The following is a 22,321-nucleotide window of genomic DNA, read 5'->3' on the forward strand; positions in this document are numbered from 1 at the left end:
CTCAGGTGACATCACAAAGGACTCGCCCGAAAGCTGCTTGTGAGCAATATCACAGGTCTGTGTGTGGAAGCCGTTTTGAATGATCATTCGTTCTTGTTCTCTCTCTCCTTCCCCCCACATTGTCCATTGCCATGGCAACGATTACTGTGAACTGAACTAAATTGAACTGGACTTTGTGTCACTTTGAAATTGGTCATTTACCCCTAGACAACGATAGAGCTTGATTGATCCTGTTATCTTAATTCTGTGCACATGTGTGTTTATCATTACTGAACTGTTGCATTTATTATCCTTTCGATTACTGTGTTGCTTGTTTCTTTAATAAAACTTTCTTAGTTCTAGTAATCCAGACTCCAACTGAGTGATCCATTTCTGCTGGTTTGGCAACCCAGTTACGGGGTACGTAACATTACCATGTAACTACTGGATGGAATGTTGGATGAATGGCCATACTGAGAGCTAATTACAAGCAAAAAGATTCAATTGTATCACTAATATTCCTTGAAATACAAAACCTGCTTGAAGGCCTTTTCTGTATTATCAAATTGCTGGTTCAGGAATATCTGGATAAATTGAGTGTAATTATAAATCTTTAGTGCATCAACCAAGCCCAAACTGTAAGCTCTTTTGTAACTCTAGAAAATATAAAGTTACCTCATTGAAAAAACTGAAGATTTGAGTGCAGAAATATGACATAACACAATTGAAGCAAAAATGAATAGCTGTAATCAATGTTTTTGTCAGACTGGGAGAGAAAGATTTGTGTTTAGTTGACAAGGTAGAACATGTAAAATGCTTCAATAAAAAAAATTGATTCATTTAGTTTGAGAATTCATATTTGCACAACCAAACATAAGATGTTGTACACAATCTAAAGTACCTTCCTTCTAGATGATAACAATGTGTTCAATATCTTAGAGGTGACTCTACAGTTTTGCTTAGTACTGTCAGTGTCGCTTGTGCCACAGAACAGATTTTCAGAGAGAAGGAAATCCAGATAGATTACCCATGTTATCCAATAAGCATGTTATCCATATGTGAAGTGCTTCATAGGTAGTTTATCTAGATCTAAATGAAAGTTAACTAAATGAGGGAATGGGCTTTGGAGGTAGGATTTTACCGGTTATCTGTTTATGGTTGAAATGTGTATCTTGAAGTAGTACCTCCACCCTTCAGTATTTGATCAATTTGACTCATACTTGTGATTCCTTGGAAAAAAAAATCCAAAGAATGAGCTGCTGACTTTAGGCCATGTGATAGATATACCAGCATGCTTTTATTTTTATTGTACTGTATATGTTAATCCCCATAAAAATTCCTTTACTTTCTTCATGGTTCCCAACAACAAAATTTTCTTAAACACTAGGAATTCTGCAGATGCTGGAAATTCAAGCAACACACATCAAAGTTGCTGGTGACTGCAGCAGGTCAGGCAGCATCTCTAGGAAGAGGTACAGTCAATGTTTCAGGGTCCCGGCATTGACTTGGCATGGAGGATGAGCATTCCAGCTTGTGAACAGTCGTGAGCATCATCAGTCAATAGAGAGAGATGGTTAGGTCGTCTTGTGATCAAGCTTTGATGTTTTTATAGGTTTTCCAGGTACATGGTGTGACCAAACCAGTTATCAGAAGATTGATGCCAATTAGAGGACAATGGAGGAATCTTCAGAAATGTTAATGAGAGACGAGAGGGATTAACGGAAAGGAGACACGGTTCCGAGTATTGTCAGAGACCGGGGCTTTGAACCCTGAACTGTTTGAAGTGTAATGGACAGGCGATACCCCAGCAGGGGGATAAAAAGGGACAGGTTCGCTAAGGCAAGGGACACACGACTCCACGAGGTAACGGGACCCTGGAAGCGGTGTGCCCCCCCACAAGGTGGTGGGAGTTTGTGGAGGTCTGTTTGCGGGACCAGCCATAGACGCACAGGGTAGAAAGGTACGGATCGGCGGGAACCTGGTGTGTGTGTCCACCCTTGCCTGGGTGCCAGGTTCACCGCAGAAGAACGATCGTATCTGGAACGGAGGGGTCACAGTCGGTGACCTCAGAAGACATTACCAAGAGCTCGCCCGAAAGCTAACTGCGAGGAATATCGAAGGTCTGTGTGGAATCCGTTTTGAATATTCATTCGCTTTCGCTCTCTCTCTTTTCCCCGCCCCAACGGCACAACAGTGATTACTGTGAACTGAACTGAACTCAATTGAACTGAACTTGGCGTCACTTGAAACTGGTCATTTACCCCTAGACTGCAATAGAGCTTGATTGATCCTATTATCCTAGTTCTGTGTACATGTGTGTTTTATCATTGCTAAACTGTTGCATTTATATCCTTTTGTTTAGAGTACTGTGTTACTTATTTCTTTAATAAAACTTTGTCTCTGCCACATCTGTTCTCAGGATTAGGCTTTCCTTTCCAGGAAATTAGCGATGTCCTCTTTCTTCAAAGAATATTGTCTCCCTTCCTCCACCATTGGTGGTACCCGTACCTGCATCTCTTCCATTTCCCAAACATCCATATTCACCCCATTTTCCCACTGCCTTAACAGTGATAGAGTTCCTCTTGTCCTTACCAACCACCCCAAGAGCTTCCACATCCAACACATCATTCTGCGCAACTTCCGCCATCTCCAAGGAATCCCTCAAACATATCTTTACCTCCCCCTTTCTCTCCCTAGTATTTCTCTGTCCATCAACAGCTTTATTCCCTTGTCCATTCATCTGTCCCCACTAATCTCCCTCCGGCACATCCCTGCAAGCTGCTAAGGTTCTACACCTTCCCGTTTACCTCCTCCCTCACCTCCATTCAGGGCTTCATGCAGTCCTTCCAGATGAGCCAACACTTCACCTGCAAATCTGCTACAGTCATCTATTATGTCTGGTGCTCCTGATGCGGCCTCCTCTACATCGATGAGACCCATCGTAAATTGGGTGACCACCTCATCTCTGCTGCATCTGCCAAAAGAGGAACTTTCCAATGGCCTAATATTTTAATTCCCATTCCTGTTCCAACATGTTGATCCATGGCCTCCTTGTGTGCCGTGATGAAGCCACCCTCAGGGTGCAGGAACAACACCTTATATTCTATCTGGATAGCTTCCAACCTGATGGCATGAATATCAGTTTCTCCTTCCGGTATAAATAAATTTACCTCCCCCTCCCCTCTTCTTCTATTCCCCACTCTGGCCTCTTACTTCATCTGCCTGTCACCTCCCCCTGGGTCACCACCTTCCCTTCCTCCTATGGTCTGCTCTCCTCTCATCAGATTCCTTCCTCTCCAGCCCTTTACTTTTCCTCTCCACCCCTTTACTTTTCCTCTCCACCTGGCTTCACTTATCACTTTCCAGCTATCCTTCTTCCCCTCCCTCTACCTTTTTTATCTAGCATCTTCCCTCCTTCCTTTCCAGTCCTGAAGAAGGGTCTCAGCCTGAAATGTTGACTGTTCATTTCTGTAGATGCTGCCTGACCTGCAGATTTCCTCCAGCATTTTTGTGTGCGTTGCTTTGGCTTTCCAGCATCTGCAGAATTTCTCATGATGATGAAATGTACAGATCGTCTCTGTTGGGCATAAAACAAAATGCCATGGGGGAAGAGGCAAAAGATCTATTGAAGACTTCTATTTTCCAGAAGATGCCTGGTCTGCATTTGCTGGAGTTTAGAGGAATGAAGGGAAATTTCATTATAAGCCACTAGATATTGAAAGGCCTTAATAGTGTTGACATGCAGAAGATGCTTCCAGTAGTGGGAGAGTTTCGGACTAGAAAGCATGGTCTCAGAAGAGAAGGATGTCCTTTTAGAACAGAGATAAGCAAGAGTTTCCTTAGCCAGAAGGTGGTGAATATGTGGAATTCATTGCCACAGATGGAAGTGGAGGCCATGTAATTGGGTGCATTTAAAGTGGAAATTGATATGATTTAATTAAGGTTATGGGGAAAAGGCTGGAGATGAGATTGAAAGGAAAAGTAAATCAACCAGTGCAGTAACTCATGGGCTGAATGGCCTAATTCACCTCCTTTGTCTTAATGGTCATCTGTAATTGACGCTAAAAGATTTTTTGTCCAAATCTTTGCAAAGAAGGTACTTATGCAATGAAGAGATAAGAAATTTCTTTGATCTCTTAATAAAATCTTTATTATTTATCTACAACATTATATTGTTGTGATTTCCAATAAGAACCAGTTTAGAGCTGCATTTCTTAATGGTGAATTATTTCTTACGATTATTCATCAGGATAATGAATTACTCTGTGACTTCCCTAATTTAATCTATAAATAATCTGAAATTATGTTTTGCCAAGTGAAAAGCAAGTCATACTGCATTGCTTCTAGGTATTTCTATTCTGTATTAGTGATGTCATATGTTGTTAATCACGTGAATTTCCAGTGTTGGTATCTGCTTTCAAATTATATTAAAATTAAACATTATTAAAGTACTTTACAAGTCCTTCAGAAAAGGACTTTACATGTGTTCCTTTTGTATACTCATCCTGTGCATTTTGTTTTCCAGGCTTACGGCATGTCTGCATTGCCACTAAATCTGATTAGAGGTACAAAGAACGTGGTGTATGAACGATTGCAAAATACTGAAGACCTTGAAGAAGTGGAACAGCAAATGGAGAAAATTAAATCCAAGGTTAAAATGTTAAATGTCAATAAGAAAACTTTTTGGATCTTTTCAAGATTTTGGCTGAACATTGATTAAAACCAAAAAAATTCTAGAAATACTCAGCAGGTCGGCAGCATCTGTACATAGAAAAACAGATAGTGTTTTGGGTCAATTACCATGCATTGGATTTTTCGGCTGGTTCTGGTGAAAGGCCAGTTACCAAAAATAATCTCTCTTTCACCATTTGCAGCATGACCTGCTCAGCATTTCTTTCCATTTTTATTTGGAGTACAAATTGCTAGCTTTCTAAAAGCTGAACAATTAAAACAGTGGTAAATTGAATTGTAAACTGAATTGAATTTCCTGTATTTTGTTAATATTAACATGAAATGAGATCCTAACAAAATTCTACATTATTTTTAATCTTGCCCATACTTTGCAGCAGCCTAACTCTCAGAGCTAAAACACTTCAGGTGAAAGTACAAAAAAAACTGAATTGATATTGTGTATTGGCTTGATTTCCACATAGAACTTATATGGAGAAGAAGAACTTTGCCCACCCAGTTTTTATCTGCCTGTGGCAAAGAATTCCACATATTCAACACGCTCTGGACAAAGGAATTCTTCCTCATCTCTATTTTCAAAGGATGTCCCTCTATTCTGAGGCTGTGTACTCTGCTCTTATGCTCTCCCACCATAGGAAATATCCTGTCCACACGTCCACTCTATCAAGGCCTTTCACCATTTGATAGGTTTCAATTTGGTCACCTGTCATTTTTCTGAATTCCAGAGCACGCAGACCAAGAGACATCAAACGCTGTTCATATGACAGATGATTCAATCCTGGAATCATTTTCATGAACAGCCTTTGAATCCTCTCCAGTTTCAGCACATCCTTTCTGAGGTAGGGGCCCAAAACTGCTCAGAATACTCCAAGTAAGGCCTCACCTGTGCTTTATAAAGCCTCAACATTACATCCTTGATTTTATAATCTAGTTCTCTTCAAATGAATGCTGACATCGCATTTGCCTTCCTCACCAACAACGCAACCTGCAAATTAACCTTTAGGGAATCCTACACAAGGACTGCCAAGTTCCTTTGCATCTCAGTTTTTTTGTGTTTTCTCTCCATTTAAAAAATAGTCTGTTCTTTCATTTCTTGTACCAAGGTGCATGACCATAAACTTCCAGACACTGTATTCCATCTGCCACTTTTGCCTATTCTGCTAATCTATCCAAATCCTTCTGCAGCCTCTCTACTTCCTCAAAACTACCTGCCCTTCTACCTCTCTTTGAATCGTCTGCAAACTTTGCAACAAAGCCATCAATGATGTCATCCAAATTATTGACCCATAATGTAAAAAGTATCGGTCCCAACACAGACTCCTGTGGAATACCACTAGTCATCAATAGTCAACCAGAAATGGCTCCCTTTATTCCCATTCTTTGCCTTCTACAGGTTAGCCACTACTTATCCATGCTGGAATCCTTCCTGTAATACCATGGGCTTGTTAATTTGTTAAGCGGCCTCTTGTGTGACGCCTTATGAAAGGCCTTCTGAAACTCCAAGTACACATAATCAACCAATTCTCCTTTGTCTATCTTGCTGGTTATTTCTTCAAAGAATTCCAACAGATTTGTCAGGCAAGATTTTCCCTTGAGGAAACCATGCTGACAACGGCCTATTTCATCATGTGCTTCAAGTACCCCAAGATCTCATCCTTAACAATTGATTACAACATCTTCCCAACCACTGATGTTAAAGTAACTGGCCTATAGTTTCCTTTCTTCTGCTTCTCTCCCTTCTTGAAGAGTGGAGTGACATTTGCAAATTTCTGCTCTTTTGGTACCATTCCAGGATCTAGTGATTCTTGAAAGATCTTTACTAATGGCTCCATAATCTCTTCAGCCACCTCTTTCAGAACGCTGGGGTGTATATATCTGGTCTAGGTGACTCAACTACCTTCAGACCTTTCAGTTTTGCCAAGAACCTTCTCCCTAGTAATGGTAACTTCACACACTTCATGACCTCTGAAACTTCCACCATACAGCTAGTGTCTTCCACGCTGATACAAGATACTTGTTAAGTTCATCTGCCATTTTCTTGTCCACCATTACTACCTCTCCAGCATTGTTTTCCAGCCATCCACTCTCACTTCTTTTACACTTTACGTATCTAAAGGAACTTTTGGTATCCTCTTTAACAATACTGGCTAGCTTACTTTCATATTTCATCTTTACCTTAATGACCCATTTCATTGCCTTCTGTTGGTTTTTTAAGATCTTTCCTATCCTCTGACTTCCCACTAATTTTTGCTCTATTATATGCCCTCTCTTTGGACTTTTGTATTGGCTTTGACTTCTCTTGTTAGCCACAGTTATACAGTCTTACCATTAGAATATATCTTCCTCTTTGAGATGTATATAGTGTGCTTTCTGAATTGCTTCCAGAAATTCCAGCTATTGCTGCTCTGCTGTCTCTCTTTTCCAGTCAATTCTGGCCAACTCCTCTCATGCCTCTGTAATTCCCTTTATCCCACTGCAATACTGATACATCTGACTTTAGCTTTTCCTCAAATTTCAGTGATCACTTTCCCCTGAGGATTCTTTTACCTTAAGCTCCCTAATCAATTCTGGTTCATTGCACAACACCCAATCCAGAATTGCTGATCTTCTAGTGGGCTCAACCATGAGTTGCTCTACAAAGCCATCTTGTATGCATTCTATATACTGTAATGAGCTTCTCCTTAATTAAATCCATTCTCTTATTTTCATTCTATAGATCCCATTTCATACCTTATTTCCTAATAGTTGTCATATCAGTTAGAAAGTTGCATTGAACTAATTGAATAACATTTATCCTGCCTTCTAAAGTCCTAGAGTCATAGACTAATACCACATGGAAACAGGCCCTTTGAACCAAATGGTCCATGCCAATTGCAGCATCCTTCCTGCTAATCCCAGTTGCCCATGTTCAGTCTATAACCCTCCCCTCCATGTACTTATCCAAACACCTCTTGCACATAGCATTTTGTATCACCTCGACCACTTCCTCTGGCAGCTTATTGTAGGTAGTCACTATACCCTGTGTAATTAAGATATCTCTCAGGTCTGTTGTCAATCTCTCCTCGCTTACCTTGTATCTGTACCCCAACTCTGGGAAAAGACCTTAATTGTCTACCTTATCCATACCCCTCATGATTTTGTAAAATTTTATGTCACCCCTCAGTCTCCTGCACACCAGGGAATAAAGATCCAGTGTAGCCAACCTTTATAAAATGTACAAAATACTCCCAAGTGCAGCCTCACTGACAACAACTTTAACTGTAACAAAATGTTCCAGTTCGTAAACTTAATGGTAAAAGCTTTCATCACATCATCTCCTTGTGCACCTGCCATTCAGTGTTTTGGTCCTATTCCATTTTGAATGTCCAAATTGCATTATCTAAGTTAAAATCTATTTGCCTAAGTGATGAAGATCACTTTGCAATTCATTGTAACCTCCTTCACTGTCAAAAAGACCCCCTTAGTATTCAAACTACAAAATAGAGAAAATCTGCAGATGCTGGAACTCTGAGCAACACCAACAAAATGCTGAAAGAACTCAGCAGGCCAGGCAGCATCTATGGAAAAAAGTCCTGGGGAAGAGCTTCGGCCCAAAATGTCGACTACTTTTTTTTTCCATAGATGTTGCCTGGCCTGCTGAGTTCCTCCAGCATTTTCTATGTGTTGTACTTATTTAGTATCTTCAGCAAACTTGCTGGTCATGCCATGCATCCAAATCATTTCCATAACAATGAATAACTGTGGTCCCAACACTGACCCCTGGGCCCTTCACTTGTCGTAGAGTCATAGCACAGGAACGGGTCCTGTGGCCCGTCTAGTCTGTGGCAAACTTTTAATCTGTCTGGTCCCATCGAATTGCACCTGGACAGTTGTTCTTCATACCTTTCCCCTCCATGTACCTTTCCAAATTTCCCTTAAATTTTGAAATCAAACCCACATCCACCACTTCTGATGGTAGTTCTTTATACACTCTCATCACCCTCTGAGTGAAGAAGTTCCCCCTCATATTCAACTTAAACTTCTCACCTTTCGCCCTTAACTCATGACCTCTCATTCTAGTCTTACCCTTAACCCATGACCTCTCATTCTAGTCCTACCTAACTTCAGTGGGAAAAGCGTGTTAAATTACTCTATTTATTTTCCTCAATTTTGTATATCTCTATCAAATTTTCCCTCATTCTTCTATGTTCTAGGAAATAAAGCTCCAACCTTTTCAACCTTCCCCTATAACTTAGGACCTTGAGACCCAGAAACACTCTTGTAAATGTTCTCTGCACTCTTCCAATCTTATTGAATTCTTTGCTATAGGCAGGTGACCAGAACTGCACAGAATCCAAATTAGGTGTCACAGGCCTCCAGTCAAAGAATCAGCCTTCAACCATCAAATCGACCTTCATTTGTAAAGCTAAGGAATGATGATTTAATGATGTCATCAGTGTTGGTGACAGGTAAATACAAAGCTAAGCACCAAAGCAAGTTGAGAGGAGGATGGTATAGCTAGTGTAAGTGAAAATGTGAAGTATTTTTTTGAACTGTGAGAGATTGAACAGCTTTCAGTAAGATCTAGATGTCCTCGCTCATCAATAACTGATAGTTAAAATGTAGGTGTAGAAAGTAATTAAGATGATAAATAGTATGTTAAGCTTTTAATACAAGAGGACTGAATACAGCAGTATAGATCCCTCCCTAAAATTACATAATGCCCTGCTGAGATATATCCTATAATATATACAAGTCTAGTCACCAGATGTAAAGGAGGATGGATTGGTGATAAAGGAAGTGCAATAGAGGTGCGTCAGAATGATTCTTACGTTGATGAGGTTTGTCTTGCAAAGAGGGAATAAGCATATGAGAAGAATGAGAAAAGATCTCAGTAAGTGATATTAAATTCTTATGAGGCTTGACAAGGTATTCCCTAGGAGGCATTACCCTTGTTGACGTGACCAGAACTGGGTGTCAGTCTCCAAAAAAAAAAAAGGAACAACTATTCAGCACTGTCAAAAAAATAAATAAATTTCTTCACCTAGAGGGCGGTGAATCTCTGCAATTCTCTGTCCACGTGAATAAACTCAAACCAGATGGACGTATTTTTCAATATGAAGTAAATAAACAGACAGCAGTTAGTGTAGCAAACTGGCACTCTAGTAAAATATCAGTCAAGACCTGTTGAATAGGAGAGCATGCACAAGTGCATGAAAGACAGTCATCACCTCCCTTTAGTAGTTAAAGATGAGTGTACCCTTGATGTGTAATAATATTTTGGCTTCATTCTCAAGTTATGGCTGATGTGGATTTAGCAACTATTTCTTTGTGCTAGAACAGTGAACTAATCTATCTATATAATTCTAGGATAGCATAACCCATTATTTAAAAGAACTTTTTCAACACTATTATCAGGTGTCTAGCTGATGCAGCTACATTGTAACTGCAGAGAATTTATTTTTCCTGATTTTGAGGACATAATCTGAACATTTTTTCACATCAAATCCCAAGGAGTTTATATGCCTTTAAGAAACCTGTGTTAAATTATATTTACAGTGCCTATAAAATGTAATCACCCCAGAAGTTTTCATGTTTTATTGTTTTACAACATTGAATCACAATGGATTTAATTTGGCTTTTTTTGACGCTGATCAACTTTCATATCAAAGTAAAAACAAATTTCTACAAATTGCTGTAAATTTATTACCATTATCAAACATTAAATAATTGATTGCATGATTACTCACCCCTTTCAAGTCAGTACTTAGTAGATGCACCTTTGGCAGCAATTACAGCTTTGAGTCTGTGTGGATAGGTCTCTATCAGCTTTGCACATCTGGACACTGCAATTATTCCCCATTCTTCTTTATAAAAATGCAAGCTCTGTCAGATTGCATGGAGATTGTGAGTGAACAGCTCTTTACAAGTCCAACCACAAAATTCTGAATTGGATTGAGGTCTGGACTCTGACATGGCCACTCCAGGACATTAACTTTTTTGTGTTTAAGTCATTCCTGTGTAGCTTTGGCTTTATGCTTGGGGTCATTGTCTTGCTGGAAGACAAATCTTCTCCCAAGTCACAATTCTCTTGCAGACTGCATCAGGTTTACCTCCAGGATTTTCTTGTATTTTTGCTGCATTCATTTGATCCTCTACCTTCACAGTCTTTGTAGGCCCTGCTGCAGTGAACCATCCCCACAACATGATGCAGCCACCACCGTGCTTCACGGTAGAATAGTGTGTTTTTAATGATGTATGGTGTTTACCTTATACCAAACATAGCATTTAGCCTAGCTCAATTTTGGTTTCATTCGACCAGAGAATCTTCTGACTTCCAGCTGACTTCCGAGTCTCCTACATGCCTTATCGCAAACTCTAGCAGAGATTTCGTGAGTTTATTTTCAACATCCTCCCATAAAGCTGCGACTGGTGAAGCACCTGGGCAACAGTTGTTGTATACGCAGTCTCTCCCATCTCAGCCACTGCAGCTTGTAACTCATCCAGAGCTGCCATAGGTCTGTTGGTGTCTTCACTCACTAATCCCCTTCATCCATGGTCACTCAGTTATTGAGGATAGCCTGCCCTAGGCAGACTTACAGCTGTGCCATATTCTTTCCATTTCTTGATGATTGACTTAACTGTACTCCAAGAGATATTCAGTGACTTGGAAATTTTTCTTGTATCCATATCCTGACCTTTTCGCAGAGTTACTTGGAGTGTTCTCTTCGTGGTGTTGTTTTGCCAGGATACTGGCTCACCAGCAGTTGGTTCTTCCAGATGCAGGTGTATTTTTACTACAATTAATTGAAACACCTTGACTGCACACGTGATCCCTATTTAATTATGTGAGCTCTAAAATCATTTGGCTGCACCAGTGATGATTTGGTGTGTCTTATTAAAGAAGGTAAATACTTACACAATCAACTATTTTGTGTTTTATATTTATAATTAAGTTAGATCATTCTGTAGAGATCTGTTTTCCCTTTGACACAAAAATCTTTTTCTGTTGATCAGTGTCAAAAATAGGCAAATTAAATCCGCTGTGATTCAATGTTATAAAAAATAAAACATGAAAACTTGCAAAGGGTGTGAATACTTTTTATGAGCACTGTACAAGCAACCTAATTTACCACCTGATAAAACTTAAGAACTTACTTTTATTCATAAGTTGTAAACCTGCTTGACTGTAGGATTAGGTCAGAGAAAATGGTTACCTGAACCTCATGCATGTCTTTGATATTTCATCAGTGCAAAGATGGTCGCCCGCTGTCCACAAAAGACCGTAGAGCTTTACAGAAGCTAGAAGAAAAGTTACGAACACTTAGAAGAAGAGGCAGACATCTGGAAACTGCTGAGCAAAGTTGCTGGTTGAAAATTTGTTGTGCTCTTCGGCCTCTAAAGGTACATAGATTGGATATATGTATCTTATACACCTGATCTCAGTGCTGTCTACATTTTTGATGGTGTTATAAATTCTGATAGTTACAATGCTATCTATCATATTGATATAGCTGAGAAAATGGTCCCTGTGTGCATTCCTCAGCAAAGCTGAATGTCCACAAGGGAACATGTTTCTACAAGAGAGAATTAAATTGTTTCAATATGTTACTGCAGACAGCTGTATCGATACTAAACTTGTTTGAAAATGCCTGTGGACATGTAGATCTACACTACAATATTTAACACAACATTAATTGCAGAATTTGCATGCTTTGCATGGGGAGTCTTGTAACCTTACTGAGGGTTTGGGAAATCTGGAAAATTAATTTGCTGGTTTAATGCACCTCAAGTTAATGAATACCTAAAAATTTTCCCATTCTAACCCCTAATAATCCTTTTTGAGTGATTGCTTGTTAGTAAATGTTTCTCTTTTTCCTCATTTTCTTTCCACCCACAAATGCATCAAACAATGATTCTCACAGGCTGTATTGCCTTTTTATTTTGTAGTAGTAGGGGGTATTACATACTGCATCTGTGGTAATATTACTCCACTATTCTAACTGAGAAGAACAGTTTCAATATTAAGCTTACCCTGGTAAGTGAATGAAGATGGCTTCAGAGAAAAACTTCCAACAATGAATAAATCTAAAAGGTCATAGATATCAAAGCTTGCTTATTGAAAACAAAATCATATCTTATACACACAACTTGATCTATTTGCTATTGACAATTAAAATGTTATCCTACACTCTGATCATTTATAATCATAAGGCATTATTTTGATGAGTACATCATGTTCATCCACAAATTACAATTTATTATTTTCACAGTATTTTGTTCAGATATTTGTATCATATTTTGTGCAAAGGAATCTGTAAATGTTGATTGCTGCATTTAATGTACATTCTTATCTTTCATCACTTGTTCTATTCTTGTTTCTCTCCATGCATATTAAAGAGAACGTTTCTGCTTTGTTACAAAAAGAACTTCATTTCAGTATTATTATTTTCTGGCAGCTAAATAATCAGTTTATAGAATCTGGAAATCTTTTTAGGGTTTTACCATTCTGATAAAGGTTAAACAAGTTATATTTCATATGCAAAGAATTTCTGCTGTAGATCCTCTTGAACATTATTACTGATGACAGCAATTTAAAGTTAACAATTTTTGAATACTCTGTAATATGTTTGATGAGAGAACTATGAAGATTTAAGCCAAAGTGCTTCTGAAAGACATAGTCACTGTGCAAATGCAAGTAATACAGGTTTTCCCCACTATCCAAAGGCAGAGTGTTCCTATGAAACAGTTCATAAGCCGGAATGTTATAAAGTCAATAAGCAATTACCATTTATTAATATGGGAAAAATTTTTGAGCGTTCCCAGACCCAAAAAATAACTTACAAAATCATGCCAAATAACACTTAAAACTTAAAATAACAGTAACATATAGTAAAAGCAGGAATTATATGATAAATACACAGCCTATATAAAGTAGAAATACTTTTCTGCAGCACTGTCTAGCGTAGCGAAAATCTCGTAGAAGCGCTCTCAGCAAAAACACGGTGCAAGCGCTCTCGGCAGAAACACTCTCTCCAGTAAACTTTAAGCTATGAAGCTGCCAAATCATACCAAATAACACATAAAAATAGACAGCCTACATAAAGTAGAAATAATGTATGTACAGTGTAGTTTCACTTAACGGAATGGGGAAGACTCCAATCAATTGCAGTTTCATCACAGTTAAACACTTGCTTATACGAATAACCACCTGACGCAATCGGCAATCACCTCTGATCTGGGCCGACGTTTACATGCTGGGCGGCACCTAATTAATTAGCTTGTTTATTTCGGCTTTTTTTCTTAAAGATGTGCTGGGTGCGTCCCGACTACCGCTGCACCGCTGTGTCCTTCGCAGCCCAGTATCAGTCGGTGGCTCGGAGGTTGGGGACTACTGCTTAAACTATGAAGCTGCCCTTGCCTCAGAAACCGATCAAACCACCCATGACTACCTTTAAATTCCACTTTCATCACCATCATCCAGTGCTTTCTGTTTCAGCTTATTAAAAAGACTGACTGATTCCTCCTTAAGTATAAGAAAACTTAACGGAACACCACGCTTTGTACACCCATCAATCCACTCAAACAACAGACTTTCCATTTTATCCATTATTGGATGCAGACTAAGAGAGACCACTTTGCTACGAGCAGAACAGTAACATCGGCAGCTTTCAAAATTCTTTCTCTCTGCGTATAAATAGTGCGAATGGTGGAGGCAGGCAAGTTCAACATGTGGACAATGTCCTTACTTCGTTCACCATGATCGAAATGTCTAGTTTTGCGCTAAGTGTAACACCCTTACAAGCTCTTTTAGGCTTTTCCGATATCTTAGAACTCATCTTGCTAACAGATGCGCAAAATAAATCGAGATAAAGCATGTGTTTAAGCAATGCCGGCTAGAATGCAGTCCAGGGGAGGAGCTTGGCTGTCCAGGCGTGAGGCACCTTTTTTCATAACAGTGAAAACACCTTCTGTTAGCGAAAACAGGTAACTAATGTAGATCTTTCGTAACAGCAAGGTGTCGTAAAGCAAACGTTCGGAAAATGGGGGCCACCTGTATTGCTTTTGGATGTCGCCAAATTGTTTTCACATGTATTTATGAAGTACAGTAAATCTGTCTGATATTAAATAATTCTCATACAATCAGCAAAAATATTTAAGTATATTAAGTAATTTCATACTTTTCAAAATCTGAGGTAACGCTGGGTTGATGCAATTTTGTTTATGCACTGTTTCCCATCAGCTTACACCTGCCCTCAGTCCCTCACTTACCTTTCCAAGTGGTGTTTGGTTCCAGTTCTTTTCCATAAACTGTTGTATCCCTCCCATCTATACACTATGTTAAATAAGAATGCCCCCAGCAAAGGGTTGAAGCAGAAATTTGTAGCACTGTCATTGAAACAGAAAAATGGAAATGTGCAACAGACTGAAAAAGGAATCTGACATTGGATGAATTCAATGATTTATGACAAATTGCAAAATGCAAAGCCTAAAGAGATTTTTTATGAGCTTGTGATAAAATACAGTTTGGCAATTTTTTAAAAAAGTTTATGCACTGGGTTCTGGTCTGATGTACAGAAATTTTTTTTAAACATTTTTCTCAGCAACCTTCATTTCCTGTGCAGGCCGGATGGATACTGCTGTACTGTGAACCTTTTGTCAAGATGCAGCTAGTGACTAATGGCAACATCTTACAGTTAACAAAACTACTGGATACTCTTCTAAAATGTACTTGTTCGTCTTCTGAACTGCGGTCGATTGCAGTGTGTAATTTTCCGTTTCAGTATGTATTTTTGGCCCAACCGATGCTTCTACAATCTTCAGGGGGATTTGCCGTGGAGTGAGGCTGTGGTTGTCATTGTGGGTGTATGCTGCCTGAATTCCGAATGGTGGAGCACAAACCTGTGGTCGGCTCCATTGATCCATGCCAATTAAAGTGTTGAGCAAGATTAAAATCAACACCTCCCTGCTTTTGACTAGATTCCCTGTTGTTACTGCCAGCTGAAGGTGCAGGAGTCTTGGGTCCCATGCTGCAAGGTTCAATGGCCTCAGCAGCTAGTCGCTGTGGAGTCACTTTTGGTTTTAATGGTTAACGTCCTCAGTGTGAACCCATTTATTATTTACGCAATCTGATGGAGACGCTTCGGCGTGGAACTGGATCTGAGGCTGTGGCCTGCAGCCATCGAAATAGTGCTGAACCAACTTTGACTCCGTGGCTGTAGCCACGGCCGATCGGTTCCTGGACCAGCTTCACTCGCCTCGGTGGCTCATGGCTGTGGACTCACTTTTGGGGGACTCTCTGGTTTGATGTTTAATGTTTTGTGTGTTTGTGTTATTTGTTGGCTGTTTGTTGTTTGCACAAATTGTTCATTTTTTTTTGCATTTCTGATGGTCTTGTGTGGGGATTTTCTTTAAACTGGTTCTATGGTAGTTGGTTGTTTAGTGGCTGCCTGCAAGGAGATGAATCTCAAGGTTGTATACAGTATACATACTTCGATAATAAATGTACCTTGAATTTTGAACCATGAGAGGCTTTGAATAGGCTACAGTGGAATCATTGTGGCTAGAAATTGCAAAATCTTCTTTCAATCATCTTAGGATAAGAGATAACTAAGAGTCATACAGCATGGAAATGGGCCCTTCGACCCAAGTCATCCCTGCTTACTGTGTTGTCCAGTGACCTAGTTCCATCTGCCCATGTTTGGCATATAACCACCTAAATCTCTCCTATCCATGGCTTTTAAATGTTACTAATTTGCCTATCTCATTTCAAATACACACCACACTTTGCATGAAGAAGCACCCTAGTTTTCCCTTTTAAATCTCTTGCCTCTGATTTCAAACCTAATGACCTTTTGTTTATAGCACCCCATCCCTAGGAAGAAATCCTGGCTATGCCAGATCCTGTTTGGTATGTAGGAACTTATGCTTGATATCCTAGAAAACTATGACAAACATAATCTTACTACTTCTTTCTAGACCTATCTATAACCTTTACAGTTTGCTAATGCCAGTCCTATCATCATCCCGGGCCGATATGCACACCCCCCTCCAACCACCCCACCCCCACCCTGTTCTGTGCTTACCTGGTCAGAGTAAAGGCTATTTGTCACAGCTGCACTTACTCTGCTATCTCCCCAGGATCAGTGCCTGCTTCATATTTTTTTTTGCCTGCATGCTGTTCGGTGGCAACATCATTTAAAAACAAAGCTTTATTTTCCACATGTATACTGATGATGCCTAGCTCCACCTCAGCACCATCTCTCTCCCTTGCTTCATTGCCACTAATCTTTCTGATCCTGAGCAAGATATTTTTTTACAAAAAGTTGGGGGGAAAACATGCCATTATGTTGAGTCCCTGTCTCAAATGTCACAAGTTCATGTTCCTTGTGTACGAACGCGATCACTTTCTCTGTTGCATTTGGCTGAATATGTTTTGATAATTAATTGATTTTCAAATTCTTCCATTTAAAACATCCCTGTATAATCTCATTTTTGCAGCCTCATGAGCAGGTTTTCATTCACCAGACTCGTAATCTGCAGAACCTCAATCCCCATACACATTTTTCTCTTTTATGTATTAAAGACTGAAAGAGCAACACATTCATCCTCATCAAAGTAGTACTTGAAGAACCATAACTTATATGATGATTGGCTAGGATGTGGGAAGTGGATTAAGTGATTTCCCCTACTGCTGTTATTTGCTTATGTTGTAAAAGAAATATTTTAGGTATCCATGGCATGAACTTAGAAGTGTTTCCTATTTTACAGATTGTTCTGGGAACAATTTTCATCTTGGTGGCTCTTCTATTTGTGGTTGCTCTCTTTCTTTCAAAGTAAGTTTATCATTGCAATTTTTAAAAGAAAACACTTTGAACAAAAAGACTATTTTAGTTCTTAAACCTGTTGGTCTTCTGTACCCCCTGCCCAATGGTAGCTGCAAAAAGATGGCATGGCCTGGGTGATAGATGTTGCCACCCTGTGGCATTGTTTCCTGAAGATACTATTTATGATCGGGAGGGATGTGCTGTGATGTATTCGGCAGGTCCACTACTCTGCAGTGTCTTCCTTTCCTGTATATTGGAATTGCTATACCAAATCATGATGCAATCATCAGGATACTTTCAACAAATTGAACCTCCTTAACCTTGTAAGGAAGTCAATATGCTGACATATGTGACAGTCGTAAACTAATTACCACTTGACCTATGATAAGCAACTAAATAAATTAGAATGATTCCTTGGAGTTTGGAAGGAATGAGCTTATTAGAACACATAAGATCCTAAGGATGTACGACTAAGGGTGTTCAAATGATGAGCTGTGTCCACAAATGGGATAATCTTGAGTGCAAGGACTTCATTTCATGATTAGGGAGTAGTCATTTAAAAACAGGTGTACAGTTATTTCTTTTGTATCGAACTGTGTCCCCAAAAAAGTTGTGGAAGACAGATCACTGAGGTATTTAATGAGGAAGTAGATACAGTTTTGAGAGGTCAGAGAACTGAGGGCTGTGGAGGGCCTGAGAGGAGGTGAGGGCTGGGACCATGATCATATTGAATAGTAGAATATGCGTGGGAGGTTGAATTAACAACAAAGTTTCTGTATTCTTATAAGCTTTGGATAATTCTCATTGCTCCTATTTTGGCTGCTTCATTAACTCAACAGCATCTCTGAGTTGTGTTTACCATTATCTTGTGCTCTGACATGTATTTTAGGACAATAAACAACCCCCTCTGCTCATTCATTTGTGGAGATGTAAACAGTTCTTTGTTTCTCTCAAATTTTTTGCAGCTTGGATAAAGCACTACATTCGATGGGTTTTGATTCTGGATTTATAATATTTGAAACTAACTTGGGAAATCCTTTAAATGAATTATTGCTTGTTCTACAGACAGTAAGTATGAAATTTGAGTAATTTTACAATTTGATTGTGTGTATTTTACTGGCTTGTATGGCAATATATCAGAAGTCCCAGTAGAATTGGTTCTAGAACACAGGAAGTTAAAAAAGATACTTGTGCTTAAAAAATGAGCAATCCAGTACTCTGAAATAGATGACATTTTTTAATAACATAACAAAGAGGAATAAGTGTTAACATCTGCATCATCAGTTCATTTGAATTAACCAACTTTGAGTTAAGAATAGAATGCACAACACAACGTATAAATGTTTTGCACTATCAAACTTCAGTTCACTGAATCCTAGTAAAAATGTTAAAACAGAAATTCCTTCCATACTCTAGGCTGATGCGTATCAGTTAGCACCTGTCCAGGGTGCTTCACAGTACTTGTCCTGCCCATAGCCTCACTATTCAGTGGTACTTTGAATTAGTCTGTACACTTTTTAAAGCTGTCCCCTAGTGTTCACTCAGCAGAAGACAAGCTGCATTGTGTTCGACTGCACATTTCTGCAATGTTCATGGACTCAAGGTCCTGGACTCTGTAATTTTATTTTGTGTGACTGTGTTTACTGATAGCTTATATGTGCTTGCTGCCTTATTTAGGTATGTGCTATGTAAGCTTTGTACTGCCTGTTGCATCTTGACCCCAAAGTAATGCTGTTTTGTTTGGCTATGTTCATGGGTATTCATGTATGGTTGAATGACAATTAAACTTGAATCATCATTTGAACTAAAGATTACTATTACTTTAGTCTCCAATTCATAGCCATACACCAATTTCAAATGATTGATTAAGAATTGTGTCATGGATGATTGATATTTTCTACGCATTCTTTAAGCTGCAAGATGTTGTACATTTGATTTTGGTGTCTTCTATTTATTTAAATATATTCACCTTCAAGTTGAATTATATGCCATAGCTTACATATTTAAAATTTTAAAAACAAGCTGTATAATTGTATTGGGACTGCTGTCTGATCATGAGTAAAAGTGTGTCAAAAACTAGTTTCTAAATGTCTTCTACTCTGTATAATGTGCAAGGATAATGGGTTGTGTTTAAAAAGATGAAATTCAAAAGTTGCAGATGCTAGACATCTGGAATAAAAGTAGAAAATGTTAGACATGCTCAGCTAGTCGGGCAACATCTCTAGAGGGAGACACATTATCAACGTTGTGGTTCAGCTGCCATCCATCACAGTGAAATAGAGTTATTGAAACTGTCAGTAGCTATTAATTTAAACGTTTTAATTGTCCAATGCATGTGAAGGTTCTTACTTGAGATTGGGGCAGTTAAATGTATTGTGCTTTAATAAAAACATATTTACATAAAGTATAAGATCTTATATACAGTACTTGTTGCATGTGTCAAGCAGCAATGTTCCCCAGATGGGTGCAGCAATCTGAAATGCCACTAAATTGATTTTTTTTTCTGTTGCTAGTTAGATTGAACTTGTGAATGTTCCTGGAAGGTTTAGAATCATTCATCAGTTTAATTCTTTGGCTCTATAGATGTTCAAATTATTGGCTGTATAGAAAGCAGGGAGTTCTCATTGTTACAGATGTCTGTTTATTTTGACAATTACGTGTAGGATTTCAATTCTAATAATTTCTCTATTTATTTGTTTTTTTCATTGTTACAATGTTTTTCATTTTTAGTCCCATGCATCTTGAGGGAGCATGACTTTCTTGAAAGTATTTTGAGCTTCAGGTTATTAAAGGGGATCCAAACCATCCACTGGATTTGCAAATAAAATTGTTATTTTCTCATAGAATCTTGTGTGTTAAAGGACTGTCCGTGTAATGTTATATAATTGCCTCAAAAATCAGATTCTGAATTGGTAAGCATGGTGAAATGGTTTTAATTGTCTTGATAAAATTCTGAGCTACCTGTACTTTTTTTTTCTAGTTCAATTATTAATGTTGAAAATTGTTTATATAAACATAGCATTCACCTCCTGTCTTTAAACTTCTTCCTCAGGTATTTCCATTGGATTATATCCTGATTGCTATCATTACGATGTACATAGTCTTTACATCCATGGCAGGGATCCGAAACATGGGCATCTGGTTTTTCTGGATAAGGGTAAGTTCGTCTCTTGAGAATCCGTGTTACATGTCCGAATGTTAGAGTGTGAGAGAAGGATAATCAGAACGTAGATGATGCTAGAATTTTCAAAGAAAAAGTAAATAATAATAGATTGCTTTTCATTGTCAATTTTGTTAAGAGCACTGTAAAATCCAGAGGATGAGACATACCCCTTTACACACGTGACTGACTAGTAGCATTTTCAAAATGCTGATTTTGAAAAGTTAAGATTTGTTAATGGTAGGAATGATTAATTTTAGATTTGGTGGCCTAGTATTGTTTTGAGCTCAGAAGGTTAGGTGCTTGATCATTGATTCTCCCACATTAAGTTGGTATTGTTTCAACTACTTGATGTATTTACATTTTTACAAAAAAAATCTGAAAATACAGATAATCTAAAGAAATAAAATTCAAAAGAAAATGGGCAAAAGAAAAGTTTTGAAAAGCTAAGGTTATTTAAAACTTGATAGGATTGTAATTGTTCAAGTTTATGGCATCATAAGAAACTTAAAATTTCAGTAGATTAATGCAACAATGACCGTGCAAAATTTTTTCCTGTGCTTTGAGAAATCATGTCATCAAGGGTTGGGTTCCAGCAAATTATAAAGACTCTACACCACCATGCAGAGTTTTAAGTGGTTTAAGTTGCTCTTTGTTTCTTTCCTTTTTCAAATAGCTGTACAAGATTAGACCAGGCAGAACACGCCCCCAAGCTCTCCTTTTTCTTTGTATGATTCTGCTCCTGATCGTTCTTCACACAAGTTATATGATCTACAGTCTTGCACCCCAGTATGTTATGTATGGAAGCCAAAAGTATCAAGAGCATGTAAGTATTGTATAATTATTTCTTTTAATCCTGGAATTAGATAGTCGTATGTTTTGTCATTTCACTTTGAGTCTGAAGACAGTATAAATGTAGTTGAAGAAAATAATTTAACCTATTTCATGTCATCCATCCAATACAAAAGACAGTTTGCATTTCCCCATTACTCCATCTAATTAAATTAATCTGGTGCATCAACCAAAAATAATTCCAACTGTTGATCACTGAGTTTTCCGGAAGTATCAACTTCCACCACCTCGAAACTGGCAGTATCACTCTGAGGCACAGGGTGTTTCTCCTGTACTAATTAATTAATGGTGATAGAGTATATGTCATTATTTAATATGTAAATTTAACTTGGAGTAATGGCTTTCTGTTGGTCTTGATTTTGGCATTGAGATCAAATGGATGTTGTAATAAAGAATTGGTGGAAATATTTCTGAACTGTTCCCCTCCACTTCACCACCACTTCTCTTGCATCCTGATTCTTCTGCTCTGCCTTTTTGTTCTGCTGCCCTGCCTACTTGCATTTCTCCTTCCTTCCTTTCCATGACAATCCTCGAGCCATTTTTCTTTTCCTCCCTATCCCTCCTCCTCCTACTTTACCTTCTTCTCCCTTCTCCTCTCCCCCTGTCCTCCAGTCATCCTTCATCCTCTCCATTAAGTAAGTGATAGAATCTGGATTAGTTGAGGGGAATGTGGGAACTAAATGGTATTAGTGTAGATTGGTATCTGAAGCTCAGCATAGATACTGGGCTGAGGGTCCTGCTTCTGTGCTGTATGGCTCCACTGTTTTTAGGGAGGTGCCTTTGCAAATGGCTCCCACGGAAAGAGAAACTTCTGTTAGAGGCATTTGATCTCCTG

At 38.7% G+C, this 22,321-nt stretch overlaps 1 protein-coding gene across 4 annotated transcripts in view; it reads left to right on the forward strand.

Annotated features, from left to right (window-relative positions):
• The window catches only part of lmbrd1 (LMBR1 domain containing 1), a 199,565-nt gene that overhangs the window by 142,786 nt on the left and 34,458 nt on the right, over positions 1-22,321 (forward strand). For all 4 annotated transcript variants that reach the window (XM_072250485.1, XM_072250481.1, XM_072250494.1 and 1 more), the window contains 6 exons: positions 4,505-4,630; positions 11,899-12,051; positions 17,419-17,483; positions 18,440-18,542; positions 20,527-20,631; positions 21,311-21,460. In XM_072250485.1, the coding sequence (XP_072106586.1) occupies positions 4,505-4,630; positions 11,899-12,051; positions 17,419-17,483; positions 18,440-18,542; positions 20,527-20,631; positions 21,311-21,460 (702 nt within the window). The remainder of the gene's footprint in view (positions 1-4,504; positions 4,631-11,898; positions 12,052-17,418; positions 17,484-18,439; positions 18,543-20,526; positions 20,632-21,310; positions 21,461-22,321) is intronic.

This window comes from Mobula birostris, chromosome 2, assembly GCF_030028105.1.
Source record: "Mobula birostris isolate sMobBir1 chromosome 2, sMobBir1.hap1, whole genome shotgun sequence".
Lineage (NCBI taxonomy): Eukaryota > Metazoa > Chordata > Chondrichthyes > Myliobatiformes > Myliobatidae > Mobula > Mobula birostris.